This window comes from Bombus fervidus, chromosome 18 (genome assembly GCF_041682495.2).
Source record: "Bombus fervidus isolate BK054 chromosome 18, iyBomFerv1, whole genome shotgun sequence".
NCBI lineage: Eukaryota > Metazoa > Arthropoda > Insecta > Hymenoptera > Apidae > Bombus > Bombus fervidus.
The window spans coordinates 6,997,999-7,020,600 of record NC_091534.1 but is presented as its reverse complement, the minus strand read 5'-3'; the positions used below and the strand labels follow the sequence as shown (position 1 = coordinate 7,020,600).

At 37.2% G+C, this 22,602-nt stretch overlaps 1 protein-coding gene across 9 annotated transcripts in view; it reads right to left on the bottom strand.

Moving 5' to 3' along the window:
* Window positions 1–22,602, bottom strand: part of Nrx-1 (neurexin 1) — a 661,903-nt gene that overhangs the window by 160,876 nt on the left and 478,425 nt on the right. For all 9 annotated transcript variants that reach the window (XM_072020892.1, XM_072020888.1, XM_072020889.1 and 6 more), the window contains 3 exons: window positions 20,595–20,702; window positions 15,149–15,341; window positions 1,079–1,270 (listed from right to left, as the gene is read on the bottom strand). In XM_072020892.1, coding sequence (XP_071876993.1) covers window positions 1,079–1,270; window positions 15,149–15,341; window positions 20,595–20,702 — 493 coding nt within the window. The remainder of the gene's footprint in view (window positions 1–1,078; window positions 1,271–15,148; window positions 15,342–20,594; window positions 20,703–22,602) is intronic.

The following is a 22,602-nucleotide window of genomic DNA, read 5'->3' as shown; positions in this document are numbered from 1 at the left end:
AATATTGTTTTTATTCTCTTACTGGTTCAATGCTTTGTCATTATGTTTCATTTTGTTTTTCTTAAAAAAGGGGGGAAGGTAGTTATATGTTGCAACAATGTTAATGTTAATTAAATTATACTTTATAATAGAAATTTCATATAATTATATGTATACAATGTATATGTTTTGTATAGTGTGAATATTGATATAATAATATGTGTATGTCAATGTTCAGTAAGATTACTTTTATTGGTTTTGCGTGTAGCAAGATTATTCTACTGTAGAGATAAACATGTTTCTTTAATGGTAAAAAATGAAGATACTGGTAAACAGTATATGTACTATACATATTGTACGAAGGTGTACAATTAGGTCAACGTTTTGCGGCTGTTTTACACAAAGTAGAACGCTATTATAAAAACTACTTTATCCTATTTTTGCAGTATATCGTCCTCTTTTATATCGATATAAGCAATATTTTATATATACAAATGATATTTCATATTATCTTTTTAAACCTATTTTCCAAATAACAATGTACCGTTAAAGAATTTTATAATTGAATAATACATTAAATAAATTCAACGAATAAATAAAAGTTACAATAAAAAATAGATCAAACTCCAATGAAAAATCTTTACTGTTAAAATATTTATCTACTCAATTAACAATTCAATAAACTTGATAAGACAAACAAAATTATTAATTGACTCTTGAATGAATCAATAAAATTATGTAGCTTACTAACACCAAGTATTAATTTTATGAATTAAAGAATCGAAACGTTATAATTATTAATTTCAAAAAAAAAAAAAGAAAAAATCTGTGGTCACCAATAATTCCTAAAATTATTTTGAATTAAAAGTGATTTTAAAAAAGAGAACGTAAATTTTTGTAATTCCTCCATGAAATCCTCTTCAACTATAAGATATATATACAATCATCACACAACAAATTGCAATTTGATATACAAAATACTTTGCAAACTCCGACGTTTCGAGGACCAGCGATCAGAAGATTGACAAGCTACATTATTCTCAACGAAATGGAAACTCGATGTTCGTGCTCGACTATAAAATATGGAATATTCTCTTACCAGAATCCTGTTGCTGAGCGTATCCAGCTATATCTATTGGTTGCCCGTTTATGACAAGATCCCTCATGCAACCGACATAACCCTGTCTCAAGGCACCTGTCCATAGTACTGGAGGGACTGTTAGGGGTGCAAATGGAGCACCCACACCGCCGATATACAGCAATCCATCGAGATCTAATTGCGTGGAATCACCTGAAACACGAAACGTTACGCTGTTATTTATTTAATTTACCAGCGAGGAAATTTTTATTATAAATGGCGCTGTTTGTCCGCGTACATTTATAATTTATAACATAAGCATATTTAAACGTAAATCGTTCGCGATGAAATATTTCCTGTGAAAAGCAATTTATAAATATGTAGCTACTCTTAAGCAACGAAACGATAAAGTTGCTATAGCTGATTATATCAACCTGGTGTTTCAGCAATATTTATCCACCGAAGAAAATACATTTTTCTTCCAAATGCTACAACTTCTCAATTTTTCGCGTTCCTCTTTCAAAAATAGCTCGAGTCCCTAGCGTAAACTACCCACTTTGGAAAAGATTTCTTCACACTTTTGCACTCTGACGACTCTCACACATGCTACACTGTATGATTACTGATGACACTGTCAAATCACAAAAACTGAATTAAAGAAATTACGTTTGTACTGGAAGATTATCTTATTTCCGTTACAAATAGGTCCAGTCTCATACAACCACTAATTAGCGTGAACAGTATTCGTAAAAATCACTTGCTCCTATTGTTCTTACACGAGAATATTTCTTCTCATTCTCTTGTATGTGAATATCAGTGTGTGGGAGTATTTGTGTGGGAGTATGTGTGTGCGCGGCGTCTCGAAAGCAAAGGAATGTAAACTGTTCGGTTAACAGTCTGGCGGAAGAAAGTGCTGAGACACGTGCAAATGTATATCGATGAATATCTTTGGAATCGTTTATCAAATAAATCTAAAACTATTCTAATATAAATTCTAAGTGTAAATTTAATGCTCTTATACCATTATTTCGGCTATTAAGATGCAAAATTCTCAACAAATAATAACAAGACTGCAGATCTTTATGCGTTTATACAAAATTTAAAGGTGCAAATTTTCATAATTATCGTATCGATGAATATCTTTGGAATCACTTATCAAATAAATATAGAACTGTTCTAATATAAATTCTAAGTGTAAATTTAATGTTCCTATGCCATTATTTCGGCTATTAAGATGCAAAATTCTCGGCAAATAATAATAAGACTGCAGATTTTTATGCGTTTATAGAAAATTTAAAGGTGCAAATTTTCATAATTATCGTATCGATGAATATCTTTGGAATCGCTTATCAAATAAATATAGAACTGTTCTAATATAAATTCTAAGTGCAAATTTAATGTTCCTATACCATTATTTCGGCTATTAAGATCCAAAATTCTCAACAAATAATAACAAGACTGCAGATCTTTATGCGTTTATAGAAAATTTAGAGGAGCAAATTTTCATAATTATCGTATCGATGAATATCTTTGGAATCGCTTATCAAATAAATATAGAACTGTTCTAATATAAATTCTAAGTGTAAATTTAATGTTCCTATGCCATTATTTCGGCTATTAAGATGCAAAATTCTCGGCAAATAATAATAAGACTGCAGATTTTTATGCGTTTATAGAAAATTTAAAGGTGCAAATTTTCATAATTATCGTATCGATGAATATCTTTGGAATCGCTTATCAAATAAATATAGAACTGTTCTAATATAAATTCTAAGTGTAAATTTAATGTTCCTATGCCATTATTTCGGCAATTAAGATCCAAAATTCTCAGCAAATAATAACAAGACTGCAGATCTTTATGCGTTTATAGAAAATTTAAAGGTGCAAATTTTCATAATTATCGTATCGATGAATATCTTTGGAATCGCTTATCAAATAAATATAGAACTGTTCTAATATAAATTCTAAGTGTAAATTTAATGTTCCTATACCATTATTTCGGCTATTAAGATCCAAAATTCTCAACAAATAATAACAAGACTGCAGATCTTTATGCGTTTATAGAAAATTTAGAGGAGCAAATTTTCATAATTATCGTATCGATGAATATCTTTGGAATCGCTTATCAAATAAATATAGAACTGTTCTAATATAAATTCTAAGTGTAAATTTAATGTTCCTATTCCATTATTTCGGCTATTAAGATGCAAAATTCTCAACAATATAATTTGTATCAAATATAAATATATAATTGTAAAGAAACTTGCTTCTTTTACTGTTTGCTGCCGGAAAGCGAAGCTGGAAATTGTCGAGCGTGCATGTGTGTGTTAATTAACCGTTTCTTCCCTTCGCTGCTCGTTTTTTCAATTTCTAATCGGACATCGTGAGCGATATAAACGGAACGTATCGGTGACAAATGTAAAACGGTGCGTGATGAATCGACGCGTTCACGTAGTGCGTAATTCATACGCGTTCGTTCTTTCACGATCGGTGTTCGACCCGTGACGCGTGAAATTCGTTACCAATATATCCTTCGAAAGTTTGCGTGATGTATGTGACAGTGTGTCATCGTTTGTACAGTTTTTTATTTCATTTTTTTTTTTTTTTCTCTCTCTCTCAAGGCAAATATTTTTACAACGCACGTTGTAGTGTGAAGTAACAGCGCTCGTAACAATTATAAATAGTTTAGTCGATGTGATATAAAATCCAATATTACAACAATTGAACAGAAGCTTGAAAATATATCTCATTTTCAGTACCAACGCCATTCTCAATGTAACACGCAAATACTAATATACATAACATTTAATTATATTTAATTACATATAAGTATTAATTTAACCGAATAAGACGTTCGATTAAATTTTTATCCAGAAAATGTCTTATTCGAATAAATTCTTACTCAGATAAATTCTATGGAATATTTGTTCATTACTGGCGAATAAAATTTCATTCTTAATTTTTATTCGTAGTCTGCTGTTAAAATAGAAGTTTGCCTAACGCTGATCATATCAAGAAAATCGTACACTCACAGTATAAAGTGGCCACTGATAGTCTAAAACAATTAAAAGAAAGAATTAAGAAGAAGAAGACATTACGATCAATTGCCCTTCTTATTATTCGAATCTCAGGTAGCTGCTATAAAGCGAGTACTTCGTAGCACTTTCCACTTAGGTTTCAGTCGAAAATTTCGCCTTAATCCACACCATGCTGCTCTACTTTATCACACATAATCTCCCTTACGAAACATCTCTACGTTCTAGTAATTATCCTCGTTATCTGCCATTTACGATCCTCTCATTACGCACTCAAGCAGCGAAAACGCGCCATCTCCCAGACGAGGTTGTTCGAAAGGGCTCGAACTATGCCTAATTGTTCTGCCTGACGCTCACGAGCCCCATTAATCCCGCGTTAATTAAACGCCGATGAAATTATATTACTCGCAATACTTTTATTTCATTAAGGAAAAATTTATGTTTCCTTTGTGTTATATATTTTATTGTTAGTTGAAAACTACGCATCTTAGTCCTGGGTATTCGCAGCCAGCTAGCGAGACGATCCTTGGAAGGCTTAATGACCGAGGAGCAGTGGTCGCCACTTGTGGAAACGGCTTGAGAATATTTATACAGATTCATTAAAAACTCACGAGCTGCGCTTAAGTTCCATTATCCTCAGTTATTTTTCTTTCTTTACTGCACCGTTCGAAACCAAGAGTTCCCCGTCTCGCGAAAAAAAAAAAAAAAAAGAAAATTGGAGGAAGAAAGTTCACTGACTTTCGAATCAGCAGTGAGACAGACGTAGTACTATGAAAATAATATGGTTATGGGGTAATTGGATTTTCTTAGTAAACATAGGAAGATGTAAATTTTGTTGTCTTGTAAATTATATTTGAGAAGGGATTTTTATTTTCAATTTGCATTTGGATATTAATCTGTATTTTGTATTTGATTAATTCTGGCTACGTATTTGATTAACTTGTTTGTATTACAAAATCAGATTAAGAAGAACTTTTCATATTACTGGTAATAATTGGCATTGAAATAATTTGTTGAATGAAGTGATTTACATACATAGAACATGAGTAACAACAGATGAGAAACTATACATGTAGAAACAAGAAAAAGCATTTGGATATTAATCTGTATTTTGTATTTGATTAACTTGTTTGTATTACAAAATCAGATTAAGAAGAACTTTTCATATTACTGATAATAATTGGCATTGAAATAATTTGTTGAATGAAGTGATTTCCATACATAGAATATGAGTAACAACAGATGAGAAACTATACATGCAGAAACAAGAAAAAGCATTTGGATATTAATCTGTATTTTGTATTTGATTAATTCTGGCTACGTATTTGATTAACTTGTTTGTATTACAAAATCAGATTAAGAAGAACTTTTCATATTACTGATAATAATTGGCATTGAAATAATTTGTTGAATGAAGTGATTTACATACATAGAACATGAGTAACAACAGATGAGAAACTATACATGTAGAAACAAGAAAAAGCATTTGGAAATTAATCTGTATTTTGTATTTGATTAATTCTGGCTACGTATTTGATTAACTTGTTTGTATTACAAAATCAGATTAAGAAGAGCTTGTCATATTACTGATAATAATTGGCATTGAAATAATTTGTTGAATGAAGTGATTTACATACATAGAACATGAGTAACAACAGATGAGAAACTATACATGTAGAAACAAGAAAAAGCATTTGGAAATTAATCTGTATTTTGTATTTGATTAATTCTGGCTACGTATTTGATTAACTTGTTTGTATTACAAAATCAGATTAAGAAGAACTTTTCATATTACTGATAATAATTGGCATTGAGATAATTTGTTGAATGAAGTGATTTCCATACATAGAACATGAGTAACAACAGATGAGAAACTATACATGTGAAAACAGGAAAAAGACTTCCTTATTCGTGAGATGCAAAAATTTTACAACTAATTGATATTGTGTTTTAAAATATTGGAATTCTTGAAATTACTGTCAATTTTCAATAATTGTTTTCATTTCACAAGAGTTTCATATTTAGATCTGACCACAAAGTATTTTCGATTGCTGTTTTTCTGTAACGATACGTAGATACATTTTGGAATTAATTTAGGTCTCAAGTATGAACATTTTTAGTGGCTGTATCGTAAAATATATCGCAGAGAACCTGCTTTAAAATTTTTATTATTTTGTACATGTTCATAAACTTTGCTAAATCGGGGCGGTGCCACAGCAAAAATATCGTTGAAATTAACATTTATATGAGTTAAGTCCCCTTTAAGGTAATAATTAGAACATTAAAAAGCTGCTTGAGGAGCGCTTTAATTATTGTACTTTTGATTCATGAATACTTCAAAAATATTTCATTACAACTTTGCTTTCATAATAACAGTAATTATACATTTGCATATTAAAACGCCTCTATCTGTGGCCTTGAATTTTTATACCTACAAAATAAATTCCTTTACGTCCTAACTCTAAATTTCTTGCCAACATTTTATGTCTTCGCAATCTATGATCAAGGCCAATTTACTAATCGCCTAATTTAACTTTATGCAAATTACCTTCATATGCATACGGCAAAATTTAGTAATTTTTCAATAAAATAATATTAAACATTCTATTGCCCCACGAACTTGAATAAACAATGCTTTTTATCAACCTTTCGTCCCTCGCTTCTCCTCATTTTAAAACCAAAACCTTCCTCTTACGTCGCCTTCCTTCCAGGCGAAATTCCAATGTTCTTTAAATTTGGAAGAAGCTTCGACATCTTCGCCTGGGTTAATCGAGTCCGATAAACGTGGCATCTGCAACTCGTGCGCTTAAACTCTGTACAAAAGGACGATCCAAGTAGTACGCGTTACATGACGTGGAATTCGGAAGAAAAATGTGGAGAGAACGTTACACGGACGAATCTTATCTTCTCGGGCAGACGATAAGATGGAGAGAAAAATGAATATGAGAGGAGAGAAATACCGAAAGACGCGCAAGCACGGAAGAGAGGAAATTGCAGTCGACCAAGGAGGATGAGCAGCTCCCTCGTTGAAAATTGTTACCGCCGACAAGCGTGTAAGAGCTCGGCGATGAATCGAGCTGACTGAAGCGAAGAATTTCGGTGATCATAATTTGCCAGATCAAATTTATACCGTGCTATTTTATTCTACGCGGTAGATCACCGGTGGCCGATTGCTGAATTACGTCAATCGCGTGTCTGCTGCGGGTATGTACAGCGCGGCGATTAACTATACGCTCGACAATACTTTCAGATCATCGATCGCCGACATAAATTTCCTCGGAAACAAAAGGCGGTTTAAAAAAGTCCATGGCCAACGATCCACTTTAGATTAGTTTATGGAGAATTTTACGAGATCGCCTGACGAAGATGCGATTATAAATATTACGCAAACACCGGTCAGCCTTCTCCATACGAGATGAAAATTACGAAAACAAAATGTAGATACAACAGCGTGATACTTGTCGACAGAGAAAATTCGGAAAAGGCGAGCTGAAGTACGAAACTCGTCGACTTACTCGCACGTTCAATTATTGCAATCTGGCATTATAATATTGCAATTCTATGTAAATAAGCGTCACGTAGAGAGACGTGGTGCGCCGGTGCACATCCGAGTTTCGTCGGAAATGCTTCTGACGTGATCAGCAAATTTCCAATCCAATGTTCCTCTTCTACCACTTGCGTTAATATCTACGGATATTGGGTGTGACCTCGACGATGTTCGACGCGACGATCGTAGAAAAATAAAAGTAACAGGAAAATTAAAATGCAAACTAAAAATGAAAATCGCGCGAGACGAACGTGGATGCGCAGAGTGAACGACGTTCGGGACACGCGTGAACTTCTGAACGCTCGCTTATCGTCTCCAAACTGGTTCTCCGGATACGTATGGGGTTTTTTTTTTTTAGAAGATTATTCTATTGGCTTAACCGTAATCGCGCTTTAAATCTTGGTGATTCATGTTTTACAGATTACGCTGCTTTCAACGCGAATAACGCCGTCGACCATTTAATTCAGTTGCGCCTTTGAGGTTTTAGCATCGGAACGAGATAAAGGATTTCCGAGTGTTTCTTTCGTTCCAAGTAAATCGCTTCATGCTTAAATGATTTCCATCCCTTTGTACGCTTAAAGAGATTTTGATTTATCGAGATTGAAATCGCGCAGTCGTGTCGCGCTGGTTAAAGTGGCTCTTTCTTTGTGATTTGCAACTTTTTTCTTTGCCAATGTATTACATTTTGTATTAACCAGTTAGCTATTTTTCACGAGAATAACATCTGAAACACCTAACCAGTTGGCTGTTGCGACATCTTTGAAAACTTTGACGAGTGTGTACCTCAGATGTGCGATGAAAAGTAAGCGACGAGTACACTCGTCAAACAAAGGTATAAAGTATACTGGTCGTCACGAAGAAACGCCAATATTTTGTGTTACGACTGGCCTTCACAGTAATAAAATTAGAAAATAAGACAGTCGTTTGGCTAATTCTCTATTAACTAAATTCTGTAACTTAATTCTATTATTTATTTTTACTTAGTCCGTGCCTTTTGGCTTTGAACGAGTTTTCCGTTTTACATCTCGTTCACCTATCACGCTTTTTACATTTTCTCAGTCTTATGGCGTTATCACCTTATATATCTATTTAACTAAGCTCTAAACTCTTTTCCTTGTCTATATCTATCTAAACTCTTTTCTTATGTAGCTACCTCCCCTCTTATCCACTCTGTTATATTGCGCTCCATTGTATAATCTATCTCTAAAACTATGGCAACTTTTGGGCTTCTGCCTTCTTGCTGTGCTTCCTTATTGTCGTTCTTCCCTGTCTTGTACTGCCCTTCTCTTCTACATTATTGTTTCCAATTCCATTGGTTCTTCTCCAGTCTCGTTTAGCAATTTTTCTGTTTCCTTTGGTTCTCCAGTTACTTCGCATTCTTCTATTACTTGTCTCAGGTCTTCTTTCCTTTTACATAGTCTGCCTCTTCTTTTCAGTATTCTTTGGTCTCGTTCCCATATCTGAATCTTGCTAATATTTTTCTGTCCTTCCACTTCATCCTCCCTTCTAAGTATTTTGGCAGCTCTTTTTTGGTGATTTTTCTATAATGTTTATTATATTTTGACTCCTTTAGCCTGCTTCTCTCTTTCTCCTTTCTTCTATAATTTGGTCTACTGTCATCCTTCCTTGTTCTCTTACTTTCCTGTGTGTCCCTCCATTCCTCACCTCTTCTAGTTCCTTCTGTCTCTTTCTTGCTCTTTTCCCTTCTTGGTCACATCCCCAGTTTCTCTCTCTTTCCTTTATGCACTCCTTTACCAGTTCCTTTTTCGACTCTATGGCTTTCCCTTCATACCTTGCTGCTCTTCTTAGTGTTTTTTCTTTCATTTCTGTTAGCTTGCATTCCTCTATCAATATATAATTCGGTGTTGTCATATGTAAACTTAGGATCCTAGCTTTGTATCCTATCCAACCTTTCTTCCATGTTCCAGCCCCATAACTTAGTTCTATATTATAATCACACGTATCCTTTGTTTGACGAGTATACTCGTCGCTTGCTTTTCATCTCACAGCTGAGGTACACACATTTTAAAGTTTTCAAAGATGTCGCAACAGCCAACTGGTTAGGTGTTTCAGATGTTTTAACTTCAATATCTGGTTTCTGCTTACAGTTGCATCCATCGATCACTATAGCAGCGGCGATTCATCGTCGAAGTCGTAAATGGAATTTTACAATTCCTAGAAAGATTCTTCGTCTTAAAACTCTTCGTACGCATAACTGTAACATAAATTCAAGCTATTTAAAATGTTTAAATCCAGCAGCAGACGCTGTTTCATTCTTTGATTCGAACGCTCCTGTTAAATACTCGCATCTGAGAAGCTAGCGGTTCGTTTTCATTTTCAATCGCGTTATATTAAAATTCCCTCGCTTAATCATAGAAGGATATTAAAATGAGAAATTCAACACGACGACGCGTCTATTGCGTTCCTCTGCCGTCATGTTCATCCGCGATGATTCAAACGCCGCAACAGACGAAGTATAATCAGTTCTTGATAAGATGTTTGTGGGGAAAGAAAACCGTCAGGGTGGACAGCAATTGGAATCGTAGGCTAAGCCTAATTGCAAAGGCTTAAGCCGGTTTCATCGGGGTATTTCGCGTGTTACGAGCGCAGTTGGCCCGCAGCGAGCGTTCACACTCGAAGAATTCGCGCAAACTCGTCCCAGGCGAGGCGACGAAGCACAGTTTTGAGGCTGAAATTGCTAAAGGGTCGGTTCTCAAAGGGGAATTTCACGGGAAAATTAACTGGCCGTGTAATTCTAGCGACCACCAACAGCTTCGTGAAACTTGCGCTACCGTTGATTCTGGATAAATACACAATTCGACCCAAGTTGTGAATTTCTTTCGGCTAACGCTAACGCCATGAACACGCTCCAATATTCAGGTGTATTCGAGATTAGCGAGCGACAGTTTGCCAAACTTTTGATAGCGCGTTTGCTCCTCGCTGTACAATTTCTCTTCTTCTTGCATTTTTTAATCAGTTAGCTGTTTCCTACGAGTATACTCGTCATGCGTACGAAGTAGCTACAATTTGCTGTTTAAATTTCAATTTGGTAATTGCAGTAAACCGCGGCAATAAAATTAAAAAGTGAAACAGTCGTGTCGTTGCAACTCAATTCCTTAATTCGTTGCAATTTAATTAATAATAAAATAACAGAACAGAAAAAACGCTACTGGGGATCGTTCGTGGCTGGAATTTTACGACACTTCGCCGTCGTGTACACGTACGTGAAAAATCGGCGGGAAATTCGGCAAGACGACGGTGTAAGAATCAGGCCAAGACGGAAGTGGCCAGGAAGAACGTGATTCCAGCGCTGAGTGCCGGGTTCTATTATTCTGAGATATACAGGGTGTTTCCTACTTTTCTGCTAACATCGTAGCCGCGTAATCTACAAATAAAATTAAGAAAAAAAAAAAAAAAAATGTGGTGCGGAACAGCAGATTTAAAGCTGGACAATTCGGTCGTCTTTGCTTTGCCTGTACCTGCGCCACATTTCTTGTTCTCTGACTGTTTACTAGTAGTTGGTTTTCGGTTATCGTGCGAGACAGCATAGTCTCATAGAAATGCCAAGATTATTTTCAAACGAAGAATACGCCGATATTATGTTTGCGCGTGATTCATCTTGAGGAAATCTGTATCTGCTGAGGATATGAGCGTGTGTTTGCTGCAAGAAAAGAACCAGATCGTTCAGCTGTTCAGACTACGCTCGATATTTACCTATAATTTTGTAACAAAGCGTTTACAAGCAAACCTGGTGTAACCTTCTTTCCTTATGTTCACTTGTAGATCATATATATGCTTGTAGGATCTTGCAGAAGGAGTAAGGAACACCCTGTATATTGAGCTAGGCGACAGAGAAGTCGATGAAGAATCCACCGCTGCGGCAACTCTCTCTCTCTCTTCCTTTTTGTTTATTTATCGGTTTAATAAAGCTCCGCTCGAAGCTATATCACAAACTTCCCTATACTTCTCCGTTTGTTTGACTTTTTATCCTTTCCCCTATCCTAGCAGCGGAGTTTTCAGAGTTATGAATAAATTCGCGATTAAATCTACGAGGAGTTTCTGATTGTCTTCGGCGTGGCTCAAGCAGATCCTTTATAATTCTCTCTTTGCATTTGGCGACGAGAACTTAGATTAAATGAGAATTTGTCTATTGAAATTGCTATTGTTATTTCTTAGTTACTTGTTCGATTATATTCAGCAACGTCGTATTGTATTTAGCGATATCAGGTTCGATCTGGATGGTCTTTAGCAGATTATTTATAATCTTCTTGAGGGAAAAATGTCAGATGAAGTGGGAATTCGTCGTGAAATTATTATTGTTATTTCTTAGTTGGTGAATATATTCAGAAACATTGAACGAACTCCAGAAGGTCCTTAAGAATCTTCTCTTTGGCCTTGGCAATGAGTAGCTACACAGGTTCGACCTGGATTGTCTTTGGAATGACTCGAGTAGATTATTTATAATTTTCTCTTCGCATTTGAGGGTAGAATGTCAGGTGAAATGGGAATTTGTCGTGAGATTATTGTTGTTATTTCTTAGTTGGTTGGCAAACATATTCAGAAACATTGAACAAACTCCAGAAGATCCTTAAGAATCTTCTCTTTGGCCTTGGCAATGAGTAGCTACACAGGTTAGACCTGGATTGTCTTTGACTCGAGTAGATTATTTATAATTTTCTCTTCGCATTTGAGGGTAGAATGTCAGGTGAAATGGGAATTTGTCGTGAGATTATTGTTGTTATTTCTTAGTTAGTTGGCGAACATATTCAGAAACATTGAACAAACTCCAGAAGATCCTTAAGAATCTTCTCTTTGGCCTTGGCAATGAGTAGCTACACAGGTTCGACCTGGATTGTCTTTGACTCGAGTAGATTATTTATAATTTTCTCTTCGCATTTGAGGGTAGAATGTCAGGTGAAATGGGAATTTGTCGTGAGATTATTGTTGTTATTTCTTAGTTAGTTGGCAAACATATTCAGAAACATTGAACAAACTCCAGAAGATCCTTAAGAATCTTCTCTTTGGCCTTGGCAATGAGTAGCTACACAGGTTCGACCTGGATTGTCTTTGACTCGAGTAGATTATTTATAATTTTCTCTTCGCATTTGAGGGTAGAATGTCAGGTGAAATGGGAATTTGTCGTGAGATTATTGTTGTTATTTCTTAGTTAGTTGGCGAACATATTCAGAAACATTGAACAAACTCCAGAAGATCCTTAAGAATCTTCTCTTTGGCCTTGGCAATGAGTAGCTACACAGGTTCGACCTGGATTGTCTTTGACTCGAGTAGATTATTTATAATTTTCTCTTCGCATTTGAGGGTAGAATGTCAGGTGAAATGGAAATTTGTCGTGAGATTATTGTTGTTATTTCTTAGTTAGTTGGCGAATATATTCAGAAACATTGAACAAACTCCAGAAGATCCTTTAGAATCTTCTCTTTGGCCTTGGCAATGAGCAGCTACACAGGTTCGACCTGGATTGTCTTTGGAATGACTCGAGTAGATTATTTATAATTTTCTCTTCTTGAGAGAAAAATGTCAGGTGAAATGGAAATTTGTCGTGAGATTATTGTTGTTTTTTCTTAGTTAGTTGGCGAACATATTCAGAAACATTGAACAAACTCCAGAAGATCCTTAAGAATCTTCTCTTTGGCCTTGGCAATGAGTAGCTACACAGGTTCGACCTGGATTGTCTTTGGAATGACTCGAGTAGATTATTTATAATTTTCTCTTCTTGAGGGAAAAATGTCAGGTGAAATGGAAATTTGTCGTGAGATTATTGTTGTTTTTTCTTAGTTAGTTGACGAACATATTCAGAAACATTGAACAAACTCCAGAAGATCCTTAAGAATCTTCTCTTTGGCCTTGGCAATGAGTAGCTACACAGGTTCGACCTGGATTGTCTTTGGAATGACTCGAGTAGATTATTTATAATTTTCTCTTCGCATTTGAGGGTAGAATGTCAGGTGAAATGGAAATTTGTCGTGAGATTATTGTTGTTTTTTCTTAGTTAGTTGGCGAACATATTCAGAAACATTGAACAAACTCCAGAAGATCCTTAAGAATCTTCTCTTTGGCCTTGGCAATGAGTAGCTACACAGGTTCGACCTGGATTGTCTTTGGAGTGACTCGAGTAGATTATTTATGATTTTCTCTTCTTGAGGGAAAAATGTCAGGTGAAATGGAAATTTGTCGTGAGATTATTGTTGTTATTTCTTAGTTAGTTGGCGAACATATTCAGAAACATTGAACAAACTTCAGAAAATCCTTAAGAATCTTCTCTTTGGCCTTGGCAATGAGTAGCTACACAGGTTCGACCTGGATTGTCTTTGGAGTGACTCGAGTAGATTATTTATGATTTTCTCTTCTTGAGGGAAAAATGTCAGGTGAAATGGAAATTTGTCGTGAGATTATTGTTGTTATTTCTTAGTTAGTTGGCGAACATATTCAGAAACATTGAACAAACTCCAGAAGATCCTTTAGAATCTTCTCGTTGGTCTTGGCGATGAGCAGCTACATTAGACGTGGATTTTTCATACTAACAGAATTTATAATAATCCAGTTGGTTCATTCCAATAGAAGATCGTTCAAAGTAACGTAAGATCGTAATGAGAAGTGTTGGATTAGATGTGATGAAATGTGACGATAGTTGTCGATTATTATTTAAGATATTTTTAATTTACCATGGTATTCCCTTGGACAATTAAATTTCCTAAGATTTATTCTCTTACAAACGACATGTACCACGTTTCCACAGAGCTCCATAGAAGATATAAATCGAAGATGCAAAGTGAAATCGGCATGTTCTATTTTACAACGAACCAGTGGAAGAACCTCTGTCGCCAGTTTTAGCAGCAAGTTACGTACACTCAAACTTTCTTACACCTGAATAAAAACGAAAGTTTATTAAATCTCAATTAAATGGAAATTAAACTGTACCTTTATTGCTTACTTTCAGTATACAGACAGTATAGCAAGAAAAATAAATTTTCCAAGAACAATAACCATTACGAATTACCATAAATGTTCTGCCATCGTAGTTTAAACGACCAGATCTAAACGACTGGAGTCTGAGCTCTAAATTTCGCTCGATTAATCGTGATCGTCAGGAGCGTAGTACCGAGGTAGCGAATAAAAGCGAGCGAGTTTCTAAAAAGACAGATCTAACGAAGGGTAACTACTAAGCGGTAATAAAACCAGAGGATCGTAGAAAAAGGCAAGAGCGGAAGATTTATTACGTTCCACGCATGGAACGGTTAGCTGCACCTGCAGATAAGTGTCCTCGAGCGTGTAACTCTGAATTATGAGTGGCTTGCTTCTCGATCCCGCGCATTTTTACCCTCCTTCGTCGTTTATTTCGTCGACCGACCGGATTTAGAGTTTCGCCTGTAGTCCGTAGATTAGACGATAAACGCCATACATCCTGACGAACGAGTCGGAAAATTTAACGGAAAAAAAAAAGAGAGAAAGAAGAAGCAAGAAAAAGAAGACAAAGGTTCTGTTGCTTACCTGGTGTACGGAATTCGACGATGGAACCGTCGACGGTGACACGTCCATCTCTTTCGACTCGACGAAGTGCCACGTCGTGCCACGTCCCGTCGTCGATTCGTTGTTTCGATGATTTCACCTTCACGGGTCCGCTTCCGAGGTCAGCGTGCAGGTACAGATGACCATTGAAGATCTCGAAGGCGAAGAGATCTTGCTGCAAAAAGGAAACGACGTTTTACTTTTACCTTCAGAGCGTAAAATCGTGACTTTACAACTTTCACAAAGCTTCCACAAGGTTTCTAAATAATTAAACTACCCGCGAACCAGTAAACGTACAAAGTGCGCGTCTTACTGTCCAGTGGCAGCCTGCGCGTCACTTCGTTTTTCTAAATGATCTTCATCTCTTCCCAAAGCTTGTCAAATTTTTATATTTTCTACTAAATAGCAGCACCGACTGTTAGTCGAAACAACCGTGACGATCAAGCACGTGGACGTTCTTTAACGTTCAAAAAACATCCGCAAGATACGCGTAGATCTCTAGTCGCTGAAAGATGAGCAAGGGACGTGAGCAAGAGACGAACGATAAATTGAAGAAAAGAAGAATACGATTCAGGAAGCTACTAAATAGCAGCACTGACTGTTAGTCGAAACAACCGCGACGATCAAGCACGTGGACGTTCTTTAACGTTCAAAAAACATCCGCAAGATACGCGTAGGTCTCTAGTCGCTGAAACCTGAGCAAGGGACGTGAGCAAGAGACGAACGATAAATTGAAGAAAAGAAGAATACGATTCAGGAAGCTCTTTTGTAGACAGTGTAGGGTTCGGCGGAACGCGGCAGCGACCAGTCGCGTTTATTTCGCGACTAATAGCCATGTGTTAACGTATGTATTTACAAACAGCGAGGCGGCAGTGTGCGTGACAGACACGTACGCGAACTGGCCGAGCATTTGTTCGCGGGATCCGGTGATTCTGCTAATGAGCAAGCGGCGCGAACTCGCGCCCTTAACGAGAACCCGGTTTTCGCAACTTTCCGATTTATTTCACGCCGTTGCGCGCTACGCAACCGCGGTTATTCGCTGACGCCACCCCCGCGTCCTGCTCCTGTTTCAACGTTGAAATATAATTGTGGGAATTACGAGGCGGTATTGTTAAATCGAGATAACTGGCGGCTGCGAGGGAAACGCGGCTCCAGCGACGAAAATGCATTTCCTCTCGATTGTCGTTTGGCCGACTCGTGGCCCAGATCTGCCTAGCCTGTCTCTCTACCCCTGTTCGTCGAACGCGCAGATTCCGCGATATACAGAGGATGTCCGACAAGCTGATTCCTCGTGAAGGAATAAGTGAAAAGCGTGGAACGAGCATTTTTTATGTGGTGGGGCTTCGTGTTTTTGGAGCAACAATTTTGGAAATGGGGCTCAAGTATTTTGAGCTATTAGGTTGTCCGGAAAGTGTCTTTCTTTTACAGACACGTCTTCGTGAAACCTAATCTGTCGAACGTTGCGATCTTTATCCTGATAGAACAAAATGGAAAGAAACTTTTCGGACGACGTGATAGAAACGCGAACACAACGGAGCAATTTGCTTCGTCGCTTGATTCTTATTGGACTAGTGGCGCGACACGTCTGACAGTAATCTTCGGAAGACTGTTGCATCGTTTCTGATATCTTTCGGATTTCTCGTAACACAAGACACACTTCTGAATGGAATTGCACGTGTCATTTTGAAAATTAGGAAACATTCCTTGATTCCTGGTTTCTCAAACTCGAGCGTATCATAGTCTGTACTTACTATGATATTAAGGAGCTCTGCAGGGTGTGAAACGCAAATGGTAGTCCATGAAATAGTTTCCAGGAACAAAGGTGCTTCGGAGCAAATGGAAGACAGTTTTAGAATGAGAACGAGACAGGTGAGAGGGAACAGGTGAGCAGATCGCTGAAGAAATAATTATGTAAGACAGTTTCAACGACGTGTGGAGTAAAAACAATGTACAGATCGTAATCTGTGCAACCAAGACCAGCATCTAATAAGCTCGAACGAATAAGAAGCTCACGCTACTATAATAAACCACTATTTATTATTAAATTATTGCGTTTGTCGCTAAAGAGAAGATAGAAGAACCGAAATTAAATTCTCGCGATCGTCGTTGAAGTAGACACGTAAATGTTCGGAGAAGTTGGAAATCGATGAATCTCGGAGATTCGGTTTTCGATGTTTCAATCTTCCGATTAATTTATTTATAATTACGACAAGGACGAGGAAACATATGTTTAGCCTCGATATCAACTAAAAGGACAATTTTTAATTTTGTCGGATAAAAGGACAATTTTCGATTTTGTCAAATAAAAGAAAAATATACCGGGTCTTAAAACCGCTGCACGAAAAATCGACAGATTCAGCTTTAAATCACCGCCTTCTCCTCCGTAGTTTTCGCATATGCATCTTACAAAATTCATTTCCTGATTGTCCGACGATTTTATCGAGTTTAATTAAGGATTCGATAATTTGATGTGAAATCGGTCGAACGTGGTTCGTTCTGTTAACGAGGCGCTATCAGTGATTTTAATTACATTCTCCCCGAATGATTCGCTTTAGGTTTTCGTTAATTAAATGTATTAGTAATCGAACGAATAATATCTGACGAAGAGTTTCCGTAATTCTATTAGGATATTTCACAAAACGTTTTATACGTAGAACGTTCATCTTCGGATTAGCAAATACAAGCTCAGTCGGTTGTCCATTTATTTTTCCATTGCAAGCTAATACCGTCGTTTATGCTATGGCGCAATGAAACTTTTATTCTACGTATCAATGGAACAGTTGTCTTTACAACGATTGATTTAATAGCACGTACGAGTTTTTTAATTAAAATATAATTCCTGAATATTTTGCGCATATAAACAACAAATTATATCTTTGTTTATATGGCGCATAATTCGATGAAATTCGATGTACTATATTTTAACTAACAATTACCAAAGGTTCGAGCTTTCAAACAAAACGTTGCTTTCGTTTTGTCTATATTTTATATATAACAAAGCATTTTAAATCACGTGAACTAAATTGAACGAACGATACATTGATAATAGAAACAGCGTTAATCATTTCGAAATTCGTACGATTTCTCTAAATTACGATTTATTAACGTAGAAATTCGTCTCTTACTTTGACAAAACGATCGCAGGTTTTTCAACAGCGACGATGAAATTTGATTACGGTTGTGTATCGGTTCAGTCTTGCAGCAACGATTTTCCAAACAGTATTCGCCATTTGATCAGATAAAAAATGCATTTTCATCATGGCTGGTAATTCAATCGCCTGTCCTCTGCCATTTCATACAATTCCATTTCGTTATCACTTCCTTTCTCGCTCGAACAAACATCGACTTTTTAACCGATCGTCGTTTCCAACTTTCATTTACATTATCGTTCTTCTACCTTCGTTTCTTTATTCTTCTCCCCCGATCTTCCCACTGCTATTCAACTCTTCCATCTCTTCATTTCTTCGTCCTCGATCCACTTCATCTTACCTTGGAACTCATATACGTTTTCAGATTCGCTTCGAGCTTCACCAATTTACACTCAGATGATCCCATCTCAACACAGCGCTGACAGTAAATTTCAAAGTGTTTGGAATAACGCGGACGATTAATAAAATTCACGAGAAGAAGATTTTTCTTCCTCTGAAGCAGATTACTTTCCCAAGTAGGACACTTTATCCTACCAAGCTAACTCTACCTCATCACGTAACCGAATCCACATTATGCAAATATTTTCGCATATGTTTTTTCACATATTTCTACGATATCTTCACAAAGCATATAGATACCCCAGCTATCTTTTTCACGAAAATTATTCTGCAGACTCGTAAGAACGCGTACGTATTTCTCGTTCAGCTGGCTGCTGAAACGAGCAAAACTCTGATAAAAAGAAGACTAAGGGGATATTTCTCGTTCGTTAGAACTGTCCTTACTGAACCATCTTCTGCATAGTAATCTTCCTGCCATTGATCACTATTGAGGTTATTAGATGTATGTGAACAAAGGAACGCGTGGATAAATTGTAAGATAGAAAATATACTTTAAATACTGAAGTGTAAATACAAATCGGAATATAATTGAGCTGGTCCAGGTCCGCACGCTAGCTGTGTTACCCTATGACTGAAAGCCCTGAAGCCATCGTCGCTTGTTCTTTCGACAAAGTGTGGCATGAAGGATTTTTGTTCAAACTAAAGAAAATCTTACCACACACCTACTAAACTCATATCAAGCCAATAGGCTGTTCATGATTAAATACTTAGACGCCATAACAGCAACATTCCCAATAGAAGCTGGCATACCCCAAGGCAGTGTCCTCGGACCTCTGCTGTTCACCATCTACACTGCCGACTTATCAACCTTGACAGAGATAACAACAGCGACATTTGCCGATGACGCAGCTTTATTAGCATCCCACTCAGACCCGACAATTGCCTCCTCAATCCTCCAGCGAGGTCTCGACTCTATGGAAGAATGGTCCCACAAATGGCGCTTCAAAATAAATAAAAATAAATCCAGTCGTATAACTTTCACACTACGAAAACAATCCTGCCCACAGGTGATCATAAATAATATTCCAATACCAAACAAAGATTCAGTCAGATATCTGGGCATGATTCTAGACGGAAGAATGACATGGAAACGGCACATCGTAGAGAAATCCAAAGAACTGAAAACGAAACTAAACAAATTCTACCGGCTCATTGGCAGACGCTGCGACTTAAACACGCAGAGTAAAATAATGCTATACAAAGCCATATTGAAACCTGTTTGGACCTATGGGATCCAACTATGGGGAACAGCGAGCAACTCCAACGTAGAAATTCTCCAACGATTCCAATCAAAGACTCTAAGATACTTGATAGACGCACCTTGGTACGTTACCAACGAAACGATACATCGCGACCTCGAGATACCCACGGTCAAAGAAGAAACATCCAAGTTCAGAAACAGATGTAATATAAGAGTCAACAACCACGAAAACCCGTTAGTTACCCAATTAATTGACACGACGGATCAGATCCGCAGACTAAAAAGGCAGTACCCCTTAGATCGAAGCATTAGATTCAACTAGAATCAAACATACTGTAAACTTTTAAAATCCAAGTTACAGTGCCACGTCGAAATAATTTACTTAAAATTCTGTATGAGAATTGATTGTAAATAATCTACTAAATAAAAAAAAAAAAAAGATCGTCGCCTGTCTACAGTTTATGGTCTACCTTCGACTCAGTCTTTTGTCTATACGCTGTCGATGGCTTCAGTGCTTGAGAAAATTAAAAAGACCAGATGTGGAGTTTTCTTAGAAGTGACGACCATTTCAACAATTACAAACACTTTCGAATGCTTTTGCGAATACTTTCTCCGCCGACTAAAAGAAGGAAAGAAAGAAAGAAAAGAAGAAAGAATATATCAAACGAAATCTACATACCCTCGTGTGAGCTCCGCTACGACTGTACATGATCAAGCCGTTAGGTTCGTTGGTCCGGATTTTGAAGGATATACTGCCGGACTTGGCCGCCTTCCAAGGTGGCAGGACCTGAAACACAGGAGACATACGTCTCTTAATACCTTCCACTCTTGGCTACCACTTCTGAAAGACGTAAAACAGAAAGAAAAGAAAGGCAAAGAGAGAAAGATAGATAGAGAAGAAGAAAGAAAGAGAAAGAGAGAAATAGAGACGGAAGGAAGAGCGAAATCCCTCGACGTCCTGAAGAAGAATGGAGAACATGGACAGCGTCGGTGGTCCAGCGTGTTCGGAATCCAAAATTTCCTGCTCTTCGTCGTCGACGAGTCCATTCATCATGCATGACAGCTTAAATAATCACGTTTCTCGTGCTCGTGGAATTTTTACTTCAATTTCGCTGCGGTACCGAGTCTCCTGCGGCTGACTGATTTACGTTTCGCCATCGAGAAATTCACCGCAGTTCCGTCTCGGCCGCGTGTCCCATCGCCACAAAATTCTCGTGCGACCGATTTGTTGCTTGTTTCTCAGATTTACAGAAACAAAAAAAAAAAAAAAAGAAAAAAAAATGGAGAGAAAAAGAGAAAGGATTAACGTCAGATCCGTGACGAGACGCGAGAAACAATTAGCCGCGCGATTTTGCCTCGTCCTTCGGTTGCTATCGTTGGATCGTACGGTGACATCGCACGAGAGTCTCCATTTTTGTCCAGATTTCTGAATCAGGTTGTTTAATTTCAAGACACCTGAATTTCGTTCTTATTCTACGTCTATGCAATCAACGAAGAGTCGTTAGTTTTTTGACACACTGACGACGACAGACGCTAATTAGCCTCTTACGTATTATACTTGACGCGCTATCTGTTAAACAAAGGAGAGTAAAGAAAGCAATGGAAGCTACAAACAAAATGTTGCGAACATCGTTTGAACGGTTGAAGAAACCGATGTTTAAACAATTTCTTGAAGACCTTTCACTTAGCAACGAGGAGGCGGTCGAAAATGGAATTTCAGTCTGTTGAATATAGCGCAGCAATTGAAATAATATTGGAAATAGTAACAGGAAAGTTGATTTCACTCGTCCTTTGCCGAGTGATTCACATTAGCGAGGAAGATGACGAACAACATCATACAATTTACAATATATATGTCGGAGATAAAAGGGCACCGGGGCCTTTCTTTTGGAACTTTCGGGAAGATCCGCAATACTATAGTCTAGACTATTTATTATAGCTTTACTTAAATAATAAAACTTAGAAGCAGTCGTTTATGATTTAATCCGATTATGTTTGCCCGAGATTTGTGACAGTGGGCTTGGGCTCTAGGTGACACAATTGGTCGCTGAACGTAGCCACGGTCACGGGATGGACGTTTTTACCTAACAGAGAAGTGCCAATATTATGAGACACGCGTTGTGTTAACAATCAAACCCCGGGCAGGAACAATGTCGCAGCTACCCGGGTCTGCCTAGCAACGGCGGCTGCGATTTTGTTGGCATCTCCGGCCAATATTCAACAAAACGAACGCGATCGTAAGGAGAGGAAAGTTTTCATCAGTCTTTTATTCTTGCGATCACCTTGGAGAGTTTTCACATCGTCTTTACGCGCAGTATATACCGAGCGTCACAGCGAACGTTACTTCGTGCTTCAAAATATATTCTAAGTTTAACGAAGAGTTAGCCCGTTGACCGTGGACTCGTTATCGAACCTAGGAACATTGTCATTAACATCTCGAGTGTCTTATCATCACGGTTACTTGTCAAACTTTGTAAACATCATATTTATACCAGTAAATATAATCTCCATAGTGCAACAACGATGGCTAGTCCGAATGAAGATTCGTTACACGCCCCTAAACCGAGCCATAACCCGACATATATTTATATTACTATTATTATTAAATATCACACTTGTTAAATACTGCACACTCTTCTGGATCTTCCCAATTATTTATTAAATAATTCAACAAATACGTGAGAATT